Source organism: Phalacrocorax carbo, chromosome 4, assembly GCF_963921805.1.
Source record: "Phalacrocorax carbo chromosome 4, bPhaCar2.1, whole genome shotgun sequence".
NCBI classification, from domain to species: Eukaryota; Metazoa; Chordata; class Aves; order Suliformes; family Phalacrocoracidae; genus Phalacrocorax; species Phalacrocorax carbo.
The window spans coordinates 49,772,634-49,795,707 of NC_087516.1; the positions used below are offsets into that span (position 1 = coordinate 49,772,634).

At 41.0% G+C, this 23,074-nt stretch overlaps 1 protein-coding gene across 1 annotated transcript in view; it reads left to right on the forward strand.

The window, feature by feature from the left end:
- The window catches only part of GATB (glutamyl-tRNA amidotransferase subunit B), a 48,624-nt gene that overhangs the window by 11,967 nt on the left and 13,583 nt on the right, over positions 1 to 23,074 (forward strand). The window contains exons 3-9 of the mRNA XM_064449880.1: positions 6,420 to 6,533; positions 10,261 to 10,459; positions 11,459 to 11,581; positions 17,068 to 17,181; positions 18,238 to 18,322; positions 18,698 to 18,742; positions 20,220 to 20,409. Of these exons, the coding sequence (XP_064305950.1) occupies positions 6,420 to 6,533; positions 10,261 to 10,459; positions 11,459 to 11,581; positions 17,068 to 17,181; positions 18,238 to 18,322; positions 18,698 to 18,742; positions 20,220 to 20,409 (870 nt within the window). The remainder of the gene's footprint in view (positions 1 to 6,419; positions 6,534 to 10,260; positions 10,460 to 11,458; positions 11,582 to 17,067; positions 17,182 to 18,237; positions 18,323 to 18,697; positions 18,743 to 20,219; positions 20,410 to 23,074) is intronic.

Consider the following 23,074-nt stretch of genomic DNA (forward strand, 5'->3'; position numbering starts at 1 on the left):
GTTCTGCTGTTCCAGAACAACTTTGTTAAAACCAAAGAATTTTAGTTTGCGTTCTTGATAGCTTTTGCAAGACTGGTTGCATTATGTCTCATATAGTTTTCCTGAATTAGTATATTCTTGTCTCTATGTGTGATAGACAGCTTCTGGTTCACTCTCAATTTGCATGTTGTGCTCTCTTCAGAGATCCGGGTCAGCCTGGAGGGAAAGATGGCTACCTCTTTGGGGAGCAAATAAGCATGTTTCAGGAGACAGCAAATGGAGGAAAAAGGGATGCAGGAGTCAGAGCAAAGGGCTGGGAGTTTCAGTATGCGTTTAGTGTGGGCTCTCAGACACGCAAAGATTGCAAGAAGGAGCAGCGGGCAGACAGCCAAGACCTAGAAATGATAGAAAATGGCAGTCAATGTGTATCAAAGGTCAGAATTTGTTACAACTCGGAAAACCGCTGAGCTGGCCCTCACCAAGCCTACAAGCAAAGGACCATCTGCAAGGATAAACAGGGCAGGGGTTAGCGTATAAACTCTGTTCTGTCCTAAGTGCTCTGGATTTTCTCTATTTAACAAGTTAAACGGTCTAGGTCATATTGAAGAAGGCAGATGATGTTCATGTTTAAAAGTCCTTTCTAGCCTTTTTTTTTTTTTTTTTTTTTTGTGGAGATCGGTGTAGGAAAAAAGGTCTGAGAAGGTCCTCCTCAAAGCTCTGCCTGACTTTGGACTTGATCACATCCTGTAACTTAGGTTTTAGCCTTTGCTCAGTCCCCTACCTCCAGAAGCAGTGAAGTGTTTTCACAGGGTCTTCCTGCATTTAACTTGTCCTGGATCAGATAGCATTAGCAATAGTTTAAATTCTGACATAAGAGTGGAAGCATCCTTAATGACAGGTCAAAAAAAGCCATGTGGCAGGCGCAGAAGACTGTGTTGTCAACAGGGACAATATGGATAGTAGAGCGAGAGATACTGGACTTCATGATGGGAACTCCACAGAAATACAGAGTTTGATTATGGATATCGTGAACCATTGCATCGCCATTGCGTTGTTCTGTCTTCACTGTGGGTTCTCCTGCTTGGAACCAGTTCTGCATGGTAGAATTTTATTTGTTTTTAGCTGCTGATGATGAGATTTGAGACATGAAGATCACTGTTTTGGGCAATGCCACTGGACTGGCTCCTTCCCTACCACTCCAGAAAATAGATTTATTCCACTAAGACCATTGAGCACTTTGCCCGCTCAATGGTCTGGATGGATTTTTCCATCTGTGTTCTTTTTTTTTTTTAGCAACCTCTGTCTCAAACGGCTGAGAATCCCAGAAGTCAGTCAGTATATCGATTGCTTTTGTATCTGGTGATACCTTTCTGTTTTTCTTACTCCCAGGAGTCAGCATTTCTCCCTACTGCTGCAGAGTTTTTCTGATCATCGCTGACACTGGAAGATGCTTCCTCCAACTCTAAGCCTTGTGATATGAGCTCTCAGACTAGTTCTTCAGCTTTGAGAGAGTGTGCCCTCTTATTCTTTGAGTACGCATAAAGTAATGTATTTGGGAGCTGGGTACTTCTTAAAATGTCAAAGTTGCCTGGTTTTCAGATATGATTTGAATGAGTGTGTGCTACATCACCGCAAGCCAGCTTTGCCACAGACAAGGTTAGGAATAATAATATGTTTTGTATAGCAGCATACATCTTCAGTACCAGACTGCAGAAAGATAAAGTTACAAAATATATTAAAGTATATTTAATGCCCCCACCCTGATCTTCCTTTACTGCTTCAGCTTCTCAGTTGCCATTTTGCTCTCTTTTCTTAAGCTGGAATCTCTTTCTATTAATCTAAGGTCTTGATTTAAAATGTCTGGTGCTTCCTCCCCTGCTCTCTTGCCCCTTTCCTTAGGGATAAGAACATAATGCTCCTATTGGGGCAGGAAATAGGCTGTGAAGTAGATGCTGGACTGAAACACAGAAGACTCTAAACTGAAGCTGGCCGCCTTTTAAAATTTCCTCTGCAGTTAGAGACCTCAGTTTTTTGAACATGTGGGCTCTTTGCAGACCAAACAAATGGTGAGACTTAGGTTGGCTTGGTTTTTAAATTTTTACTGTGTGCTTAGAGGGATGGGGTCTGGTTGTAGACCTATTGAAATAAATGGGCCATTTGGGCAGTGGTTAGCTATTCATTTATTGTAATGTACATTGTGTATATGCATAGCTAGGAGACAGTTATGCTCTTCTGTGTGTGTGGGAGGATGCCAAGGAATAACGCTGTGTTGAAGTACTCATCTGCAGTGTCAGACTGAAGAGTCACAATTACATTGGACTGAGTAGATCTAAAAGTAGTTTATTTTGAAGTTTAACTTATGATTGCATTTCAAAGGACCATATATTGGAGCAAGTTAGTAATTTTACCACAGCAAGAATAGTAAGACTGAATATAGCCATTAGTGGAAGCAAATAAAAATCAGAGTGATATGAAATGGGAGTACTGGGAAATATGATTAGATATACCTGTTGAGGTTTCTAAAGAATACTGCCTGGTCTACAGAGAGCTGGCTAAGTACATCGCACTACTTCCTTCCAGCTGTTACTCTGAAAGAAGAGGGACAAAAATTATGTTTCTTAGATAAACAGTCCTGTAGTTAATCTGATTAATGCTGATTGTTCATGATTATAAGTAGGAACGAAGGTCTTAAGATAGCCAATTAATATGAAATCTACTTTATTAAAATGTGTGACCTAGAATCAAAACTTAAAATTTCCAAGGAATCATTTTGATATTACTGTGTATAGTACAAGGAATATTTTGTTCTGTAACTGAGGCTTCCTGGGTGCCACTGTTATGGCAAAGATTACATTTTTTTACCTTTTTTTTTCTTTTCTTTTAAAAAAAGGCAGCAAAAATAAACTTCTTCCAGGAGAACGATCTGAATGTTTCTTCTGGTTTTTATCCCTGCTTATCCTATATAATAGTCATTAGCAAAACAAGAAGCTGCATACCTACTCTCTTCAAAATGTAAAAATGATCATTTACTAAATATAGAAATATATATCTTCACCTAAAAGGGGGGCAGCTTGCTTTAATGTATTAATATAAGGAGTAAACCTGCTTTTGAAGAAAAAACTGTTAAATGAATTGCTTTTGGTGGGAATTTGTGCGGTTGAAGGTATTGTGTATGGTTTTGTGTAGCTATTGAATAGTCTTGTATTTAAAACCAAGGTTTTGACTAAGCTGTCCTTGCAAATACCGATGAAAAATTTTTAAAAGGAGTCTTTCCACTTGTGAAGTAGATGTAAAGAATAGATGAGTATCAGAAAAAGAGAGATCTTGTTTGGATTGTTCTTTCATTCCTTTAGCGCTTAGTTACCATGGTGCTCTAGCAGGATAGCATTGCTACAAGGGAAATGGTGCTGGTGTTGTGATGCCATGGTTAAGGTTTTTCATGAGTTTCCAATACAAACAATTTACATTTCCTTTTGTGATAGCTCTCTAGGAATTTCTTTAAATAAATACCTGTGAGAGATGCCTCCGTTTTAGAAGACCAGAAATATTTAAGAAGGCTTTATAGGCTCTTGTGTTTTGTCCATAGCTATTGCAGGAACTACATAGCTTGCTTTCAAGGCCAGCACTTTGCTAACATACCAGACTGGCAGCTTGTCAGTTCAAGCCAGTAATTTAAATCTTTGGTGCTAGTCAAAGCTGTCAACTTAATAACAGTTTATTGCATAAACCAGCTTGGGGGACTTATTCTAGGTCATTAGTATGGGAAGTTTCACATATTGAATAGATGTTTATGACTACAGATTATTTGAAAAGCTAGGCTTGTTTGAAGGAAAAGTAGTAGTTTGCTTAAACAACTCTGCTTTATGTGCACAGCCTTGATCTCTGGAATGGGTAGTACTAGTCACTTCAGAAATGGAGCAATATTAAACAGATAAGTTTTGATTTTTAAGGAAGTAGAAGGTCATCTGATTTACTTATTTTTTTTTTTAGAGTCAGATAGGGTAGAGGAAGCAGATTGGTGTGGTAGACATCTCAGTATGCCATAGTGGGAAAGATATGCTTTGCAATGCCTTCTGTCACCACAGAGGTCAATAAAGAAGTAACACGGGAAGTGGTACTAGTGAATGAGTAATGGTGCATATACAATGATTTGGCTAGTATGACCCAGTACACTGGGGACACATACACATTACAGTCATCTAAATGCCTAGTAATACACAGAAAATAATCAATACTTCACATATTTATGCCAGTTTTTCCCCAGAGCCACCAAAATGGTTCATCAGCAGTAGTGCAAAAGCTTCTCACTGCTGTAAGTAGTACGTATGTGGAAATTATTTCCTTCACCTCAAAACACTGTTATCTTAGGGTGATGAGTGAGATACACCCTACCTTGTTTGAAGAAAAAATTGGAAGAGCAAGTGGCCAAAGGCAGTATTTGTAGTGTAATCATTAGCTAAATTCCACCTGTGTCTGAAGAATGTGCTATGAGGCTCTAACTGACTGTGACTTGGGAGTTGGGTTTTATCTCGTTCTCTGATTACAATCAGTCACAACCCAATCAGGAAAAACAGCAAGGCACCAGGTCACTACTTTGGTGCAGTGGTGTTTTGAGTCTGACCAGTCCTTATGGAGCCTTAATGGTTTCTGGTGACCGGTTGTCAATGGGCTGACTGGCATGGTCCTCCCTAATTCGTAAAGCTGAACAGGATCATGCCATAAAGCTTGAGTAGGAGGAAATTTTGCCTGTGTATTTAGAAATATTATATTTTAAACATTGAACAATTTGACTAGCACTGTTACAAACTTCCTTAAACAGTAAAAAAAAGTATCTGTACTGTCTCAAAGCATTTAATTGTTGAAAACAGGAGCATCTACTATATAATGAACTACAGCTATGATACTAAAATAAATTAATACTTTGTAGTTACCAATTTTACTTTAGATTACAGTCAGGACTAATTGTATTCATTTTGCTGCAGATCAGTATTTCAAAGGGAAATTGTTCTTCCTTTTTTCTCATTTAAAATTTGCTTTATGTATCTTTTAAATTTTTTAATAAATAAAATATGCCCGAACAGATGTTGTGTTCTGGTTAGCCGTATAAGCTACACTAAAGATCTGAAAGTTCCCTCATTAAATGTCTTAAATATTTAATTTCTTGTCTTTATAAGCACTTTTAAAGTTTCTCTTACATGAAAAGTTCCTCATATTTTCTCCTAATATTTTGATTTTTGAAATATTAGATGAGTAAAGCAAAGAGATTCCTTTTCCAGCTGAAGATGTGGGATGATGGGGAATGTACAGCTGCTTAATCTGTTTTCAGAAATCAGGCTGGAGAATATAAAAAGTAAATACTGTCAGAAGCATTGAAGAAAACATTATTTAAGCCTTTTATGTTCTGGTCAATGCAGATGAAGTCATGTAGATTCTTTTACATAATGTGCCCCTTTAATGGTCCTGTTGGAAATCAACTTCTTGGCAGCTGTACGGTGCAGAATAAGATGGATAAAGTTCAGTTCCTGTTTCAAAATACTCCAGTATGAGCATGTCAGAGTTGCACTAAGACAAATTCAGTCTTTTTTCTTTCACGGTTTTATCCCTTTGATGTTAGTTAAACCAACTGTTAAATTAACAAAAGCACATTGGAAAAAAACATAACTCTGAAACATTGTTTGTTAGTACTTTTTGGACTAGAATTTGCTTTTTCCTCTGGATCCTGACCCTGCTGAGGAGGTAGAAGGGTGTAACACTGAGGGTGATGGATCCATGGTGAGAAATTGGATTTAGCTCCTTTATTTCTTCATTAAGGCCTTGCTGGGTCTTCAGATCATGTGGCATTCTGCAAGGACTTCAATCCCGTGGGTTACCTGGGTGCTGGAGATACATGTATACTTGTAGCCATGGGATGTCTCTTTGGTTCTGTTTTAGCAAAGCATGTAAGTGCGCTTAATTTAATCCTGGGTAAGCACAGCAATGAGACCTATCATGTATTTGATGTGGTTCTGTGGTTACAGGTGTTCTGAACTGTTTTACTGAAATGGCACTGCAGTCCCTGATTCCAGTCCCCTGTGTTTCCAGTTCCCAGTATGAACTGACAGCTGGTTACAAGTCAATTCTCATTTGCCATTATTTGTCTTTTGAATCTTTGAGGGTGCAAGAGTACTAGGATGTTCACAAAAGTAGCAAGGCAGAACAGCACACACCTCCTTATGTGGCATGACAGAATGACTGAATGGCTTGGTTTTGCCTCTTAAAGCTTTGCAGATTTGTAGCTACCACGACTTCAGTGATGAATACGAACTACCCATACAAGGAAAGACATGTAATGGTGGCTGAAAGCAAGCAAAATTGAATATATGCTCCATATAAGGCAATGTGTGGGAGACATTCGTTACATACTGAGCATCTGAGCAAAACTGTGTGTCATGTTTCCTTAGGTTCTCAACAGGAGATGTGTAGAAGCAGCAGTGATGACAGGCCTGGCACTCAACTGCAGCATAAACAAGAAGTCCTTGTTTGACAGAAAACACTATTTCTACGCAGATCTGCCTGTAAGTATGCAGTATAGCTGGTCCCTTTATGGCTGTAGGAAAGGACAAGTCTGGAGTATGGATGGCATTAGGGGATGAGTGAAGAGATGTTTTTTCTGTTTTCAGTCTGTGTTCTGCTCACCCCAACAGGATGCTGCGCTGTGCCCTGATGAATAGACAGCTGTACCCTGGTGCTCACTGATTGAATATGATTGCTCTGATTGCTGACTCCTTGCTTAGCTGCACGATTCCAGTAGCTTAATGTAATTGAATTGGGAGCTGGAGCTGCTTTGCCCCTCAAGTTCTCCATTCCTGGTGTTAGTACTAATTGTCTGTTAGGGTAGAAGCAGTCTGATAATAGTCCTTCATTTAAAGTGAATGTATAACAAACACAGGTTCTGGTGGTATAAACATAATAGTGTCTTTTTTGTGTGTGCTTAGGGACCTAAAAATATTTAATTTCCCTTTAAAACTTACTCAGTAGTTCCAAAAAATTAAAAAAAAATACCAAACAAACAAAAAAACCAGAAAACACACACACAAAAAAAAAACCAAACAAAAAACCTGAGTCTTTGTAGTATGGTTTGTTGGTAGCTTTCGTATTTGGTAGAAGGTGTCACTGGAAGTCAAATGCATTTTGCCGCACCTGATATGGGTGTAGAAATACTGAAGTCATTTAAGAACCTAACTTCTGTCATTGCAACAGGGTGCAGCAGTGTTTGAGCCCTTTTTTTCTATTTTAATTAAATTAAATCTTTCTAATTTTAAACATTTTTTTTCTGTCATCTTATTTGTTCTGAAAGTTCCATTAAACACTAACCTGTCAAAATGAGGACACTAATTTGATTTCCTTTGATTTTGGGGTGAAGATCTGATGGCTGCATTAAAAGAAAAAATTCTATTTTGATTTTATCTGAGAAAAATCAGGCATGTTAGCTTATCCATTCTTTAGGTGAGGTGTCCCAGACATCCAGAGAAGCAGAGTGGGATACTTCTCAGGTCCCAAATTCATGTGTAGAGGTGCTAAATTATTAACCAAATTGCTTTCTCTCCCAGTCTTTTGTTCAGGCATTGGAAATATTTTGAAGTTACACAAAATCTGTTAAAATACAATTGCTTCCCACCTTAGAAAGATAATTATATTATAGTTGTCCACTGGAGACCTGGAGAACAGAGGTTTCTGTTCTGTTTTCTTCCAGGTTGGGAACTGGTAGCTCTTCTGTGAAGTTGATGTAGTTATTGATTTGGTTTCTGGGGATAACTTTGCTTCTATTTGTGAGTCATTAAGAGGCCCTTTTGTTGGGGGCTCTGTAGTGAGCTATTGGGAATGTGAAACACAAGGTTACCAGTTTGAATTGCCAATACATTTTTTTTTTTTTTTTTACTTGTACAACTATCTTAAAGCCCATTCCCAGATCTGAAGGAGAAAAAAGTAACATAGCAGGAAATAACATGACTTTCAAAATTCCTTTACACGTCATAAAGAAGCACCAGTATGATGACAGTCTTGTTTGCAAGCCACCTTTGGTGCTTCTGCTGTTAAACTGAAAACAATCTCTCGTATTCTTGTCGTGTCTGCTGCTATCAGTCTACTGCATAGAAGCTATATGGAAGAATGTTGTCACAGGAAAGAAACTGTATCCATCTGTTTAGAGAGGAGTGAGGTAGAGAAAGGTGTGCACAGCACCAAGTTGGCTGCCCTTGTCTGCAGGCATGAGTTACAGGATTCTCTGGTCAGATAAGCGTCGAAATTTGGTCAAAGAGGTGCTGACACATTTTATTAGCTTGAAATACATAATTCTGGCTTTCTACTGGCTGACTTCTGCAGTTTAAGCACTGACAATAAACCGCCCAACCTGCATTTCATGGTGAAACAGTCTAGTCAGGAACCCTGTAATAAGATGCAGAGTTTAGGCTAATGAGCTGTACAGAACAGATAAAATAAATCCAGCTCTTAGAGTCGTTTGACAATGGGATTATTGTTACTCCTGAAAAAGGAGCTTTGGATGGGAAATGGGATTCTTGTTATTTATTGTCACTCACTATTTCAGGCTTTAAAAAAAATCATTTTAATTAGAAGTTTTAGGAGATGGGAAGAGCTGTGTGATTAGCATAGGCTGCAGAGAGTCAGTTATTTTGTTTTTCTTAAAGTGATTATGGCTAGAAGGTCATGCACTTCACTGCCTATATAAAATGAGCTGTTCAAAGGGCCAGACCATTGTTCTCCATTCCAATGCACTGTCACCAACTCTACATTTTAGAGTAAGTCTGGCCTCCTTGCAAGGTATGCAAATGCTCCTCCCAATTCAATAAAATCTGGCAGGCTTGGTTTTTTAATTCTCACCACTGGAGGCATGAGCGGGCTAGGAAGGAGGAAGAGATGGGAACCCTACCTCAACAGAGTAATTAATTCAATTATATATTTTTACATCATTGCAGTTATTCCAATACCTTGTGTCGTGGTTTAGCCCCAGTCAGCAACCCAGCACCACACAGCCGCTCGCTCACTCCCCCCTGCTGGGACGGGGAGAGAATTGGAAGAGTAAAAGTGAGGAAACTCATGGCTTGAGATAAAGACAGTTTAACAGGTAGAGCAAAAGCTGCGTGCAGAAGCAAAGCAAAGCAAGGAAGTCATTCACCACTTCCCATGGGCAGGCAGGTGCTCAGCCATCTCCAGGGAAGCAGGGCTCCATCACGCGTAACGGTTACTTGGGAAGACAAACACCATCACTCCAAACATCCCCCCTTCCTCCTTCCCCCAGCTTTATATACTGAGCATGACGTCATATGGTATGGAATATCCCATTGGTCAGTTGGGGTCAGCCATCCCAGCTGTGACCCCTGCCAGCTTCTTGCGCACCTGGCAGAGCACGGGGAGCTGAAAAAGTCCTTGACCAGTGTAAGCACTGCTTAGCAACAACTAAAACATCTCCACATTATCACCACTTTGTTTCCAGTAAAAATCCAAAACATGCTCCCCTACTAGCTACTACGAAGAAATTTAACTCTACCCCAGCTGAAACCAGGACACCATGTCACTGGCAGCTCCCTTATCTGGCTAGCAGTTTCCTCTTTGAGTGGAGTCTGAGGCATGAAGTGGCATTTATCAGCTGTGTGCCCTAAGTGGAGTTACAGTGTCTGTCTTTTAAATTGTTACATTAATGAAACTGAGCTTTCTCATTTTCTTGATTTCCACCCCCCACCCCCCCACCCCCCTTTAATGAGTTAAGTTCTGAACAGGCAGAGAGGGTTATTCAGCCTGATGGGAGGATAAGTGATAGTGCCAGTTTGGGGATGGAGGTAGGTAACTGGCTTCAGACAAGATTTAACATGATCACAGAAACACAGGAATGGAAGAACCTCTTCTAGTCCATTTCCTGCCCCAAGGCATTATCAGTGAAATTTATGTCATCCTTGGCAAGTGGTTGTGCAGTTGATTATTGATTATTTCTGCATTAATAAAGTATCTTATACTTGCCTGTATTGAGGAGTGCTTGTATTTTTTCCAGATCTCCAGCTTCTCACAGTTATGTCGAATTCTAGACCCATCTTCTAGCTTACTTCCTTTCCATAAGCAAAATAACTTCTGAATTTCCATGTGCATGTGTTCTATCCTCTTATATAGGTCACTATGGAAGATGTTGCATTTTCAGTTTTGTTCTTAGTGTGTAATATTTGCACTTGGACATGCTGATGCTTTCTGAAAAGTGAGTGTTTTATTTGAGTATAAATCTAATTTTGTTGACAGGCGGGCTATCAAATCACTCAGCAAAGAGTTCCTATTGCGGTGAATGGAAGTCTGTCGTACAGTCTCTGCATAGACAACAAAATGAGCCAGATGGTGACCAAAACTGTAAGGATTAAACAAATTCAGTTGGAGCAAGACAGTGGAAAGAGTCTCCATGATGACACAAGGAGCCAGACTCTCGTTGACTTGAATAGGGCTGGTAGGCTTGGATTATTTTCCTTTTTGTTTCTCCTCCTTTCTGTGTAAGATGAGTCTTTAAAGGTAAATGGGTGACAGGGAACAGATGAAAAGTAAAACCACCCTGATGTCTCTCTCCTTGAAAATAAAAATTCATCCAAATGACCATTACACTTGAAGCAGGGGAATACTTGAATTTTTTAATGGCTAGTGGACCTTTACCATTGCTTTGGTTGATGGCAGTTGGCAATAGCAAGTTAGAAATCTGTTGGCTCTAGTTTGCTGAGAAGTGTATGTGTCAGTCACATACAGCCACTCAGCTATTTAAGCTCTTGCCACTGTGTGCGTTGTTGTTAAAAAAAAAAATAAATATCACAGACCTAGTGAATCAAGTTTGTGTATAGAAGGAGCAGCTGTTGGAATTTGTCAGTGCATGAGTCAGACATTTAATTATTACCTTTGAAAAAATGTAGATTTGCTCTTTAAACTTTGAAATTGTAAACAGAATGAACCAGATTAGCACACAACATGGGCAGCAACCTTGGTGGCCTAGCCTAACTGGGACACAGTGCTCCGGTGTCCGTTGAAGTTAAGGGCTGTGGCTGCTTGTATTCTTTGAAAACTGGATCCTAAAGCCTAAAACTAGACTACATCTGTTTACAGTTCTGTCTGTTCCAAAATTAGTTTAAGGTAAATAAATTTGAATCTGGAATCATACTGGCTTTAAATGGGAGTTCTGATAGAGAAAGGCAGGGTTGGAATGTGTCCTTCTGATCTGCATGTCATCAAAGGGAGGAGGATTGTCCTTGGTTTCTCTGTTCCTTTAAAAAAATAGGAGGAAAAGTTTTTATGGCGATGTGCAGCCAGGCCCATAGTGACAGTTACTAAATAATACTTTTTTTTCTTTTTTTTTTTTTTTTTTTTTAAAAGCCCAAGTGCTTTCATGTGTTTAGCAAGTTGCACTCTAATATGCCAAGATGAAAAGCTATTGTTGAAAATCTTCCGTCTCTTTCCCTGATAGGAGTTGGCCTCATGGAGGTTGTCATGGAGCCTGATATGTGCTGTGGGGAAGAAGCAGCTGCCGCAGTCAGAGAGCTTCAGCTCATTCTTCAAACACTTGGGAGCAGCCAGGCAGTCATGGCAGGTACAGAAGGGGGAAGGGCATGTTCCCTTGTCACCAGTAATTCTCTGCATTTGCAGGAGTTTTACAGCTTCTGGTTATTTTGCTCTGTGGTTGGTTATAACACAGTCTTTTCTAGCTGTTGTTTTTACAATCCTCAGAGCCTGTCCCAACGTCTGCCGTGCTTCAGGTGTCCTCATGGGCCTGCCTTTGTCTGCAGAGCTTTGCAGTGCTAGGTTTTATATTGCCTCACACAATAATTTTACAGGATAAACCTAGGCAGGAAGGAATGTCCCCAGGGTTCTTGTGGTGTTTCTCCCTGCCTGTCCTCATCTTGCTTGCCACAGCACTGCAGCACAGAAGATTTGAAGGATTAGTTGTAGAATATGGAAGTTAGGGGACAAACTAGTTGTGCTGGTTTTGGCTGGGGTAGAGTTAAATTTCTCCATAGTAGCTAGTATGGGACCATGTTTTGGATTTGTTTCCAACACTGGAAACAGTGTTGATTACACAGGGATGTTTTACTTACTGCTGAGCAGGGCTTACACAGAGTCAAGGCCTTTTCTGCTCCTCACCCCACCCCACCAGCGAGGGGCTGGGGGTGCACAAGAAGCTGGGAGGGGACACAGCTGGGACAGCTGACCCCAACTGACCAATGGGATATTCGATACCATGTGACGTCATGCTTAGCATATAAAGCTGGGGGAAGGAGAAAGGAAGGGGGGGGACGTTCAGAGTTATGGTGTTTGTCTTCCCAAGGAATCGTTATGTGTGATGGAGCCCTGCTTTCCTGGAGATGGCTGAGCACCTGCCTGCCCATGGGAAGTGGTGAACGAATTCCTTGTTTTGCTTTGCTTGTGCAGCAGGCTTTTGTTTTACCTATTAAACACTCTTTATCTCAAGCCATGAGTTTTCTCAGTATTACTCTTCCGATTCTCTCCCCCATCCCACCCAGGGAGGGGAGTGAGTGAGCAGCTGTGTGGTGCTTAGTTGCCAGCTGGGGTTAAACCATGACAGCCCTTTTTGGTGCCCAGCATAGGGCTTCTTCAGCATGCAGTGCCTCCTTCTCTGGCAATATTCCAAAATCTTTGCCTTCTGGGCAGTCCATGATCAGTTCCAAGATTTCTGGGTGACTGGGGTTTCCTATTCAAGCCCGCTGGGTGATCAGTGTGACCCATTTACTCCCCATAGCATCAGCTGCGTGATGTGTAGAGGCCACCCTCCCTTTGAACATCCAGCCCAGCTCCAGCAGTTGAGGTGCCCTGAGGAGCTGTGATTCAGTACCAACCACTTCTGAAGTAGCTAGAACTCCTTAATATGCTGCCAATATCTCTTCGTCGGTTGGAGTATAGCGGGCCTTGGACCCTCTATATCCCCGACTCCAAAACTGCAGGGATCAACCTCAGGCCTCCAGAGGCTGTAGGTAGGGCCGTTCTCCCAGGCTGTGGTGTCAGGCACATTTTTTACATCTTGTCCTGCCCAGGCTGGCCCAAGGGCTACTGCATGAACTGTCTCCTGTTTAATTTGTTCAAAGGCTTGTCGTTGCTCAGGGCCTCATTTGAAATCATTCTTCTTCCAGGTCACTTGATAGAGAGGGCTTACGATCAGACTGTAATTTGGAATATGCATTCTCCAAAAACCCACAGTGCCCAAGAAAGCTTGTGTTCCCTTTTTGCTAGTTGTTGGAGACATGGCTGCTGTCTTGTTGATCACATCCATTGGGATCTGACATCGTCCATCTTGCCATTTTATTCCTAAAAACTGGATCTCCTGTGCCAGGTCCCTTGACTTTACTTTGTGTTATGGTGAAACCAGCCTTCAGAAGGATTTGGACTATTTTCTTCCCTTTCTCAAAAAATTCTGCTGTGTTGCCCCACATGATGGTGTCATCAATGTATAGCAGATGTTCCAGAGCTGCACCCTGTTCCAGTGCAGTATGGATCAGTCCATGGCAAATGGTAGGGCTCTGTTTGCACCCCTGGGGCAGTCGATTCCAGGTGTGCTGGACGTCCCTCCAAGTGCAAGCAGACTGTGGCCTGTACTCCACTGCCAAAGGGTTTGAGAAAAACACATTAGCGATATCAATTGTGGCATACCACTTGGCTGCCATTGACTCCAGTTCGTACTGAAGCTCTAGCATGTCCGTCATGGCAGCACTCAGCAGACATGCCCTGGCCATCTGCCAGCAGAGGCACATCACCATTGCTGTTATCAAAATGTTCCCAGGCATAGTAGAATAAGATGATAAGCAGTATAGCAGTGCAGTAAGCAGCAAAAGCGAAAAGAAGCCACAAATGAGCACTAGACTCTAATACACAGTAAGGCAACAAAGCCCTATGGAAAACACAGGAGCCTGTCAATTAATATCTAAACAACAATAACAGCTATAAATTTGATCTAGAACGTTCCAATCAAATCCGTTGTTACTGGTAACTCTTCAAGCCCTATGTTGGGCGCCAAAAAGGGCTGTCATGGTTTAACCCCAGCTGGCAACTAAGCACCACACAGCTGCTCACTCACTCCCCTCCCTGGGTGGGATGGGGGAGAGAATCGGAAGAGTAATACTGAGAAAACTCATGGCTTGAGATAAAGAGTGTTTAATAGGTAAAACAAAAGCCTGCTGCACAAGCAAAGCAAAACAAGGAATTCATTCACCACTTCCCATGGGCAGGCAGGTGCTCAGCCATCTCCAGGAAAGCAGGGCTCCATTGTGCTGCATGGATCGTCTTCTAAGTTGTGTGTCAGGTCCCAGCTAGTCATAACAATAGGTGTAGGCAGTAAACTTGTGCTGGTGTCATAGGTGGGATGGAGTTAATGACAACGCATAGCAGGTATTGGACCCTACTTGGTCATTTCACACACACACTCTGTCCCTCCCTCCCCTCCAGCATTATGTTCGCTAGGTCTCAGCTTTTCTTTCTCCCAGCAGAGAGACCACTGCTGGTCTGGGAAGCTGGGCCAGAAAATTGTGTTGGTTCGTGCTGTGCAGCAGGCTTGCAGACCCCAGTCTTCGGTGTTAGAGTCCAAGGTCCCTAGGCATCCCCTGGCATTTGTCTCCGTGCATCTCTCTGATCTTTGGGATCCTCCTCCACCTCCAGGTTCTCCCTAGCCAAGATCACCGCTATATTTCTGAGACCACTTCGGGAACCCCAGCTTTTGACACCAGCTCTTCTTTCTGGAACCTTAAGGCCCCAATTTTCACAACAGGTGATGTGCAGAAGCACAGCCTGTGATCAGCCTCCTGTCTCATGTCTCTCTATTGATTGGAGGATTCAGGTCATGCTATTTTTGCCTAGTCCTAATATTACCAAAATTTACAACCAGCCGATGGTTACAGCTGGCAAATAGCAGGCTTCTGCTTGAGAGTTTAAAAGTACAGTTTTGGGCATTCTTCCCTTCTACACATACACCCAATTATGAGCTGCCTATTAGTGCTCACAGTGTAAGCTATGTTTTTGCCTGTGGCAGTTGGCCTTGCTCTGCTGGCAACAAATTCAGGCCATAGTATAAGTGGATGCATTTTCTAGAGAACTGAGTCAGAGCGGTGCATGTATCACTCCAATAAATGTTGGCCAGTGATGCAAATCGAATTTAATGTAGGGGGAAATAATAATTGCTAGACATTATATATGTCTCTGGATCTTTTCTCACACTAGCGTTACACATGTCAAAAGGGGAACAGTTGTTAATATTAAGCCGCCAGTTTGCATGCTTCTTCAGAGGCATTTGTGGACATGTATATATACACCATTTATCACTACAGAATTTGGCCCTAAGGTTGCCATTGGAATTGCACTATGATATCTTTTATTGCAATGAGATTTCTGACTTTAGAGGAGAATTCCAGTGTTGGCAATATTTTTCTTCTGGTATAGTTGGCTTTAAAAGTATTTGGATTTTTTTTTCAAGGTGTTGTTTTTAAGGGCTTCCTACTCTTGTTTTCCCTCATCATAATTACTTGCTTTCAGATAAAGACTTTATGTTCTCATATTTTACCTTCATTCTACTTGTGTGTTCAGTGAAGACAAGTGCCCAGTTTTATCAGGTGTCGTTTCATTAACAACAAACAGATGACAAGATTATTTCATTGCAAAGTGAAAGGAAAAGAAGCTGGCCTTAAATTTGGGTTTACAGGAAAAAAGCTTTTTTAAGAACATTTGGGGCCTGATTCTACTTTAACTTATGCCCGATTAACTTCATTGTCTTGTCCCATTGACACCTACATCCAAGTAGAAGCAGGTCATGTCTCAAAATGAAGCAAGGGCAGGACAAGACTATTCCTCTTTTGGAACAAGTACTCATTTCACCCCAAAGAGGGAACACATGCAAAACACTTCTCTTTCAAGAGATGTTGGATCACTCCAACACCTTTGTCCTTCATTTGCATGTTTGGCAACACTCTATGAAGACAGAGGAAATTAGTGCGCTATCGTCCAGCCTACTTTTACAAAGTGTACCAAGGCCTCTCTAGTCAATTTATGTCTGTTGACTGGAATGGATTCTGAAGCTGTTGATGTCTTCACAGATTTAACTCAAAGCTCTTTTGCGCTGACTTTAATAATGCTACTGTATCTAAACAGTAAATGTTTGTTTCTTTCTCTCTGTGTCTGAAATTAAAAAAAAAAAAAAGGAAGGCTACAGATGTTCACTGTGCAATATGGGAAAAATGATGTTTCTTTTTAATATAACCTCTTCTGTTTGTTTATTCCCACCAGTTGAATAACTGTGGTAAGCCTTTTCTTCTCAGAGGGGACGTCTTTAGAGGGACAAAATTTAGAAAGATACAATTATGAGTTACTTGTGATTGAGTCATTAAAGATCTCTAAGGACGTTATTCCATTTTGGACTAAAAGTGCAGGATGCTTTTATATATAACTTTGTGTTCAGTTTCTGGTTTTCGCAGCCAGGGAAATTTGGGGCAGGGGGGAGACTGCATTTTTTTGAACGAAGGGAAGAAAATTACAAAAATATCCACTACTTCTCACATTTTGTCCTTGAGCTGTAAATTTGCAAGAACACCTTAGTAAATCTCTTCAACATAACTGTAAGTTCTTGTGTTCCATGCTAGGGTAGTATATATCCATCAAATTGTAATTCCAAAAGGTATTTTTATGCTCTTTTTAGAGGAATGGAAGCTCACAATCCACCATTTTAAATTGCTTGTCTAATTCTGCCCTTTATTTAAGAGCTGTGAATCAGAGGCTTTATTCACTATATGGCTTAGATAATCTGTGCTGCCCTGCACCATGCAGTTTTCTCTGAAAAGAATTATGAGCAATAATATTTTTTTATAAAGTAGTATTCTCAGAAAATTTTTAATTATTGGAGGCAGAGTCTTGAGATGGAATCACAAAGAGAATGCTGTGATGAGGTGGTTGTTACTTCTCTCTGGACATATGGAAGCCTGCTATTAATTCACTGCACATGACATGCAGTTTATTAATGCATGCCAAGGTTTTTACTCTAGTTTACAGAGCAGACTATTCTGTTGATAAAGTTTCCTTTTACAGAGGGTCAGCTGAGAGTGGATGCCAATGTTTCTGTGCATCACCCTGGAGAGCCTTACGGAGTGAGGACTGAAGTGAAGAATATCAATAGCATACGCTTCCTGGCAAAAGCCATAGGTAAATGATGGTTACTTCATTGCAGGAGTATTGTAGGTATTTTATGTGGTCTGACATGAAATATGTCAGACTCCTGAGTACAGTAATTGGCCTTAAGTGCCCTGACTAGCTTCATCTGGGTGCCCCATCCATGCACCTTGCCCCTGGGTCCAGAAGTCCCATTTAAGTTCAGGCTGGGGCCTTCAGACTTTGCCTGAGCTACATCACAGGCATGCCAGTTTTCAGTCCTGGCTCCTGGACTGTGCACCTGTTCTGTAGTCTTGTTCCCAGTCCTGTCTCTGGACTTACCTCCTGCTGCTTCTGACTGAACTCCCTGGATGGACCCTGGACCCAACTCATCCCCTCACCTTGACTCTCAGTGGACCCTGTTAGTAGCGCATGCCTCTGCCCAGTGGGACTGCACCAGGCAGTGAGGGCACTGCTTGTGCTGTGGTCACTCTCAGCTCCTGGCTTATCCCTCCTTGTGGAACCATCCTGGTGTCTGACAGAATAAATCTCAGTATGGGGTGCCATGGGGATAGCAGCCGTGTTAGTCTGCAGTTTTCTTGCGGAGGTAACCCTCTGCCTGCAAGAAGGCTAAACCAGATGATTCAATGCCTAGCATGTTTAGCCCGGAAATATGTTAGCAGTAGCTGTGTCCTCCAATGTAGATGATTGCTTTCCACGGAGTGTAGTAGGTGGTGGTGTGTATGAAGTTCAGATGCAGCTTGGGTATGAGCAAGAAAGGATGATTATTACATCTCCAAAAGAAAACTTAACTGGGTGATTGGAAGGTTGCTAGGAATGTATGGCTTGGCTGCAGTGCCTGGGAGAAAATGTGTCTCTGTTTAATGGGAATGAAAGAAGATGAGGAAAGCACACAAAGAAAGAAACAGTGCTGGAGAGAGAGACAGTGACTGATAATTCTGCCTGTAACTACTGCTGTTGATTTCATTTATGTTAAAACAACAAACTATATTCCATTATTGCATAGGACTGAAGAATGAAATAGGGAAGTGTACAAAAGCTAATAGCGCAGTACAACAAGCTTATTATTTTTCCTTCTGTTTCTGTCAGACTATGAAATACAGAGGCAAATCGAAGAACTTGAAAAAGGAGGAACAATTCTGAATGAAACAAGAGCCTTCGATTCCAAGCTTGGGTAAGTTTTTATTTTGGAGGAAGATCAGGAATCAACAATCAGGCTTTAGAGCGCCACGGATACCTAGTGACATGACCAGGAGAGGTAACACGGTATTGCTCAACTTCTGTCTTCTAAAGCTAATGTTCACAAGCATAGTCTTCTCACAGGTAGTAATTTATTCTTAAAGTTGAGGCTTTTTTAACAACAGATTGTGAGTTACTTCAAGTGGTGTCTCTGTGAAAAAGACTGTCCCGTTACATACACACATTCTCTGAAGTGGCTTTAAGAAGCTCTCCTGATCTTCATGAGGCGAAGTTTTTGTTTTGTATTTTTGCCATAAAACTAATTCTGTGGTGTACCTCTTACCTCATCTTTGTTTTGTTTTTATTTTAGGTGCACGGTACCAATGAGAGACAAAGAAGGAAAACAGGATTATCGGTATTTTTTAAAATAAAGTTAACATTTGAAGAACTGAAAATTAATTTTGTTTCTTAGGTGTAGTGAGTGTAATGGGCACGTAAGGTTAGTCAGTATAGTGAGTTTGTACTAAAAGTTTACCTTCCACTGGAAGGAGAAGAGACCTATGAAAATCAGTCTTAGTCTGAGTAGTTCAGACTTAGAACTGCGTCTCATCTCTGCTAGAACTCATAGACCTTTCCCAAAAACTAAGCTGGAGTACTTTAGCTCAAAGTGGATAAGTTGAAGGTTTACTTTGTGGCCAGTACAAGTGTATTCTTAAGAATGCCTGGCATAAAATATAAGAATATTCTGAGTTAAGCATTGCTCCCGCTTGAAGTAAATACTGAGGGAAGTGATTTTCAGATAGCAAGCCCTGCCTCTCCATGCTTAGATCTACATATATTCTACCACTGGTCTTACTAGAGCAGAGCAAGGATTTTGAAAACATCTCACAAACTTTTAAATTTAAATCTGCTTTTTAAACTATTGTTTATAGAAATGCAGCAGGAAAGACACTGGTCATTTTATGAATTCCATATTATGGTAGGGGCTGGCTTCAGACTTACTTAACAAGAATAATTTGAAGAAATGCAAAAGAAAATTCTTGAAAACCTAGCAAAAACTGGTGAGTCTAAGATATTTTAAATAAAGCCCAGGAAGCTTATTACTAGTACTAAGGTTATGATCAGCACTAAACAGTGCTTTTCAGATTTTTTGTAACTTACTGCTACACATTGTATATTAAACTTAAAATCTATGCTTAGGCAGATTTGAAATAGAAATCATTATAGTAAATGTAAAGGGTGCCCAATGTCCTTTATTCTGATATTTTTGAACCCCTCATTTGATCATGTAAGGGTGATCTTGCTCAATGCATGAAGACATGCTTCAGTCGCAGTTATTGGAGTGGTTTGAATTGGTCTTCTCTTTAAGGGAACCTTTTGTTCTGTGGTGGCACCCCGCTGAACACAGTAACTTTGCTTTTAGCACAGCATGAGATTTCATCAAGATTTTTGAAGTTAGTCTGGAAAAGGTTGCAACCTGCCCAGATCACTCCTGGCAGTTGTCTGTCAATCTGTGATTTCCCCTGCTAGTCCGATCCTTTTCTGTCCAGGTCCACAGTTCATGCTTGATGCCAGAAGGAATGGGTTGTTTCCAAATCTATTATTATTGTTGTTATTTTTTATTGCTATTTTGGGTGCACAAGTGTTCTAATTACCCCTTTTCTATCACCGACTTTGACAATCAGTGGCAAATACTCAAAGAAAGAAAACAGGGGCTTTACAGCAGTTTGGGGGCTGATCTCTTGTTACTTAACAGTGGTATAGCAAGTCACGAATTTTTAATATTTTGTTTGGTTGAAATAGTAATACAACTTCCAGGTAAGTGTAAACTTGTGATATAAATTTTATTTATTGTTGTTTAGCTTCTGACTGAAAAGAATCATTTTCACTAGGTTCATGCCAGAGCCAAACCTTCCTCCATTGATTCTGTACGATGCTAAATCTTTGCCAGCTAATGTGAACCATCAGCAAGTAGTAAATATTGATTGGATTCATGAGAGACTTCCTGACCTCCCCAGTGTGAAGAGAGCAAAGCTTGTTGAACGGTATGGGATTCTTCCTGAACACAGCTTCACCTTATTGGTAGGTCTATTGATCAAGTGCTAAAATAAGCCTAGAAACTTCGAAGTTGCACGGCTTTTGAAAAGATTTACAAATGTCGTATTAGCCAGCTGTCAGTTCTCATGGATATTTTTTAGTTGGAAATACGTCCAATGCATACTTTTTACCTTTGGGCCATATACACAGGAGGGTGGGAAAAGGAAACCATACACAGCGTGGCTGGAAGAAGCATTTCTCATGCAAGGTGCAGTCAAATAACTATTATTTAATATTGATCTTGTGTGTCTACACATGGATGCACCCGTGACTGACTGCAACAAACGTACAACTTCCTGCTTGACAAATCCTTGTCTGCAAGTGCCTGTGTTCCTCGTCTCTGGGTCTAGTGCAAGGCTGGGCACTTTGTCAGTATTTAAAAAATTAATAGATGTGTTTTCCTGTCTGCAGAAGCAAAACCCAAAGTTTAAACCTTTCAGCTTCGTGTGCCCTGGTTGATCTGGCTTCCACATTGTTTTGAGAAAACCCAGACTTGTTCCACAAAACAGCTGTATAACATCAACTTTGACCTCACAGTAGGTTCAGAAGAGGAAGAAAAGGATGTGGGAAATACAGATATAAATAAGGAAGTGACAGCAAAATCTCATAACTTCCAAAATTGTTCTAAAGGACCTTGAGCTCCTTAAATACAAGCTGCATCATCTCCATTTGCCAATGATAAGTCTGTGTAAGGGTTAGTATACCCACCCAAGATTAGACATTTCGCATTGCCAGTTAAGCCAGGACAGTGTCCTGCTTTGGTTACCTCTGTGATTAGTGGAGACAGAAAGAAAAGGACTTTACAGTAACATTCAGAGCAGAACCGAAGTACTTTGAATTGTCCTCAGGAGAAGTTCCTTTCCTTTGACTATAAATGGAGTGCACCTAGCTTAACTACCTAATATCCTTCCCTTCTGTGTCTGTAATTTAATACACATTTACAGAAGGTGGTTCTACAGAAAAAAAAATGGTTCTTTCTTCTGAAGAAAACTACTGGGAAAACTGCTCTTGTTGTGGTGTGCCACTTTAGGGAGTTGCAGATTGTTTACTGTTTGGTGGACAGGTGAGTCTTAAGTCTCATCAAAGTCATGAGGCTGCAGTGATAGCAGCAAGAAGTGTCAGTAGTATCTTACCTTTCTGTTTCATTGTATTAGCTGGAAAATTTGATTCAGCAGCCAGTATTCCTGTCCATGCATGTATTTTTTCACATCAACATATTTCTGACGTATTAAAATAAACAGAGCTCAGAAGGGCAGGTAGGTTCTGAACTCTTTTTTTTATTCTTCTCCCCCTCTGTGGTGGGTTGACCCCTGCCAGCTGCTAAGCACCACAGCTGCTTACTCATTCCCCACACCAGGGGGGACAAGTGAGAGCATAGGAAGAGCAAGGGCAAGAAAACTCATGGTTCGAGATAAAGACACTTATTTAAGTTAAGGGAAGAGGAAGGGAAAAACCCACCTTCCACAAGTAGACTGATGCACAGCAAATCTCCTACCAATGACTACCTCCCCAAAAATCCCCTTCCCTCAATTTTTCTAGTTGAGCGTGGTGTTATATGGCATGGATTATCCCCTTGGTAAGTTTGGGTCAGCTGTCCAGGTTGTGTCCCTGCCACCCAGTGTTATGCCCACCCTCAGCCTACTCCCTGTGGGGGACAGAGTGGGAAAAAGAGAAGGCTTTGACGCTGTGCAGGTACTGCTCAGGAGTAGCCAAAACACCGATGTGTTGTCAGCACTGCTTTATTCGCAAATCCAAAACACAGCACCCTCCAGGCTACTCTTAAGAAAATAAACTCCATCCCAGCCAGACCCAGTACATCCACTCTGTTCACTTGGCATCAACCCACCCTTTGCATGTTTCAATTTTGCTAGTATTGATGGCTTCTGCTGTGTGGTTTCTGTCGTCTCTATCAACTAGCCCTACGTATTTGCCTCAACAGGCCTTTCCTTCCACCTGTTCTCTGAAACAGACTATTGCCTTTGATTTGCTTTTCCCCTTTTAACTTTTTTTTCCTTTTTGCAACGTGTAAGACAATTAATGAGCTCCAAGCTGAAATTTGGGATTCAGCTTGTAATAGGATAATGCATCCATTTGAATGCATGAAGCGAAGGCGTTCTTCATTGCAGGCCTTCTTTTATTGCGCATTAGAATGTCAGCATGTATACCCTCCATAAAAGTTGATTGCCTCTTCACTGGGAGACTAGTTAACCTTAATTCATCTGAAAATGGTATGTCCGTTGCTGTGTTAAGCTTACATCAGAAGTTGCAGAAGATTGCTGATAGGGCCAGATGCACAAATCTAATGAGCATTCTTTCAGGTTAGAGCGCCCAGGAGTGCTCATTAAATAAATGGCAGTGGTAGAGGGATGACTAAAATGCAAAATCTCTGTTCTGCGCCAACTTGTTAGAGAAAACATTATGCATCAAAGTTATAATGAAACAATACCATACTTCAGTGTGCGAGTTAGTTTCCGAGCTTACTTCATGAGTTTTATTCTCATATACAATAGCTACCTTGTATGTGCTGCAGTCCTGAGAATCTGAGACTCCTGCTTTGCCTAATTACAAGATGTGCTGAAATGGAAGGGGACCAGTACCTATTAAAATCTTTCTATCTGAAATTTCTTAAGCGTAAACTGCTACATTTTTG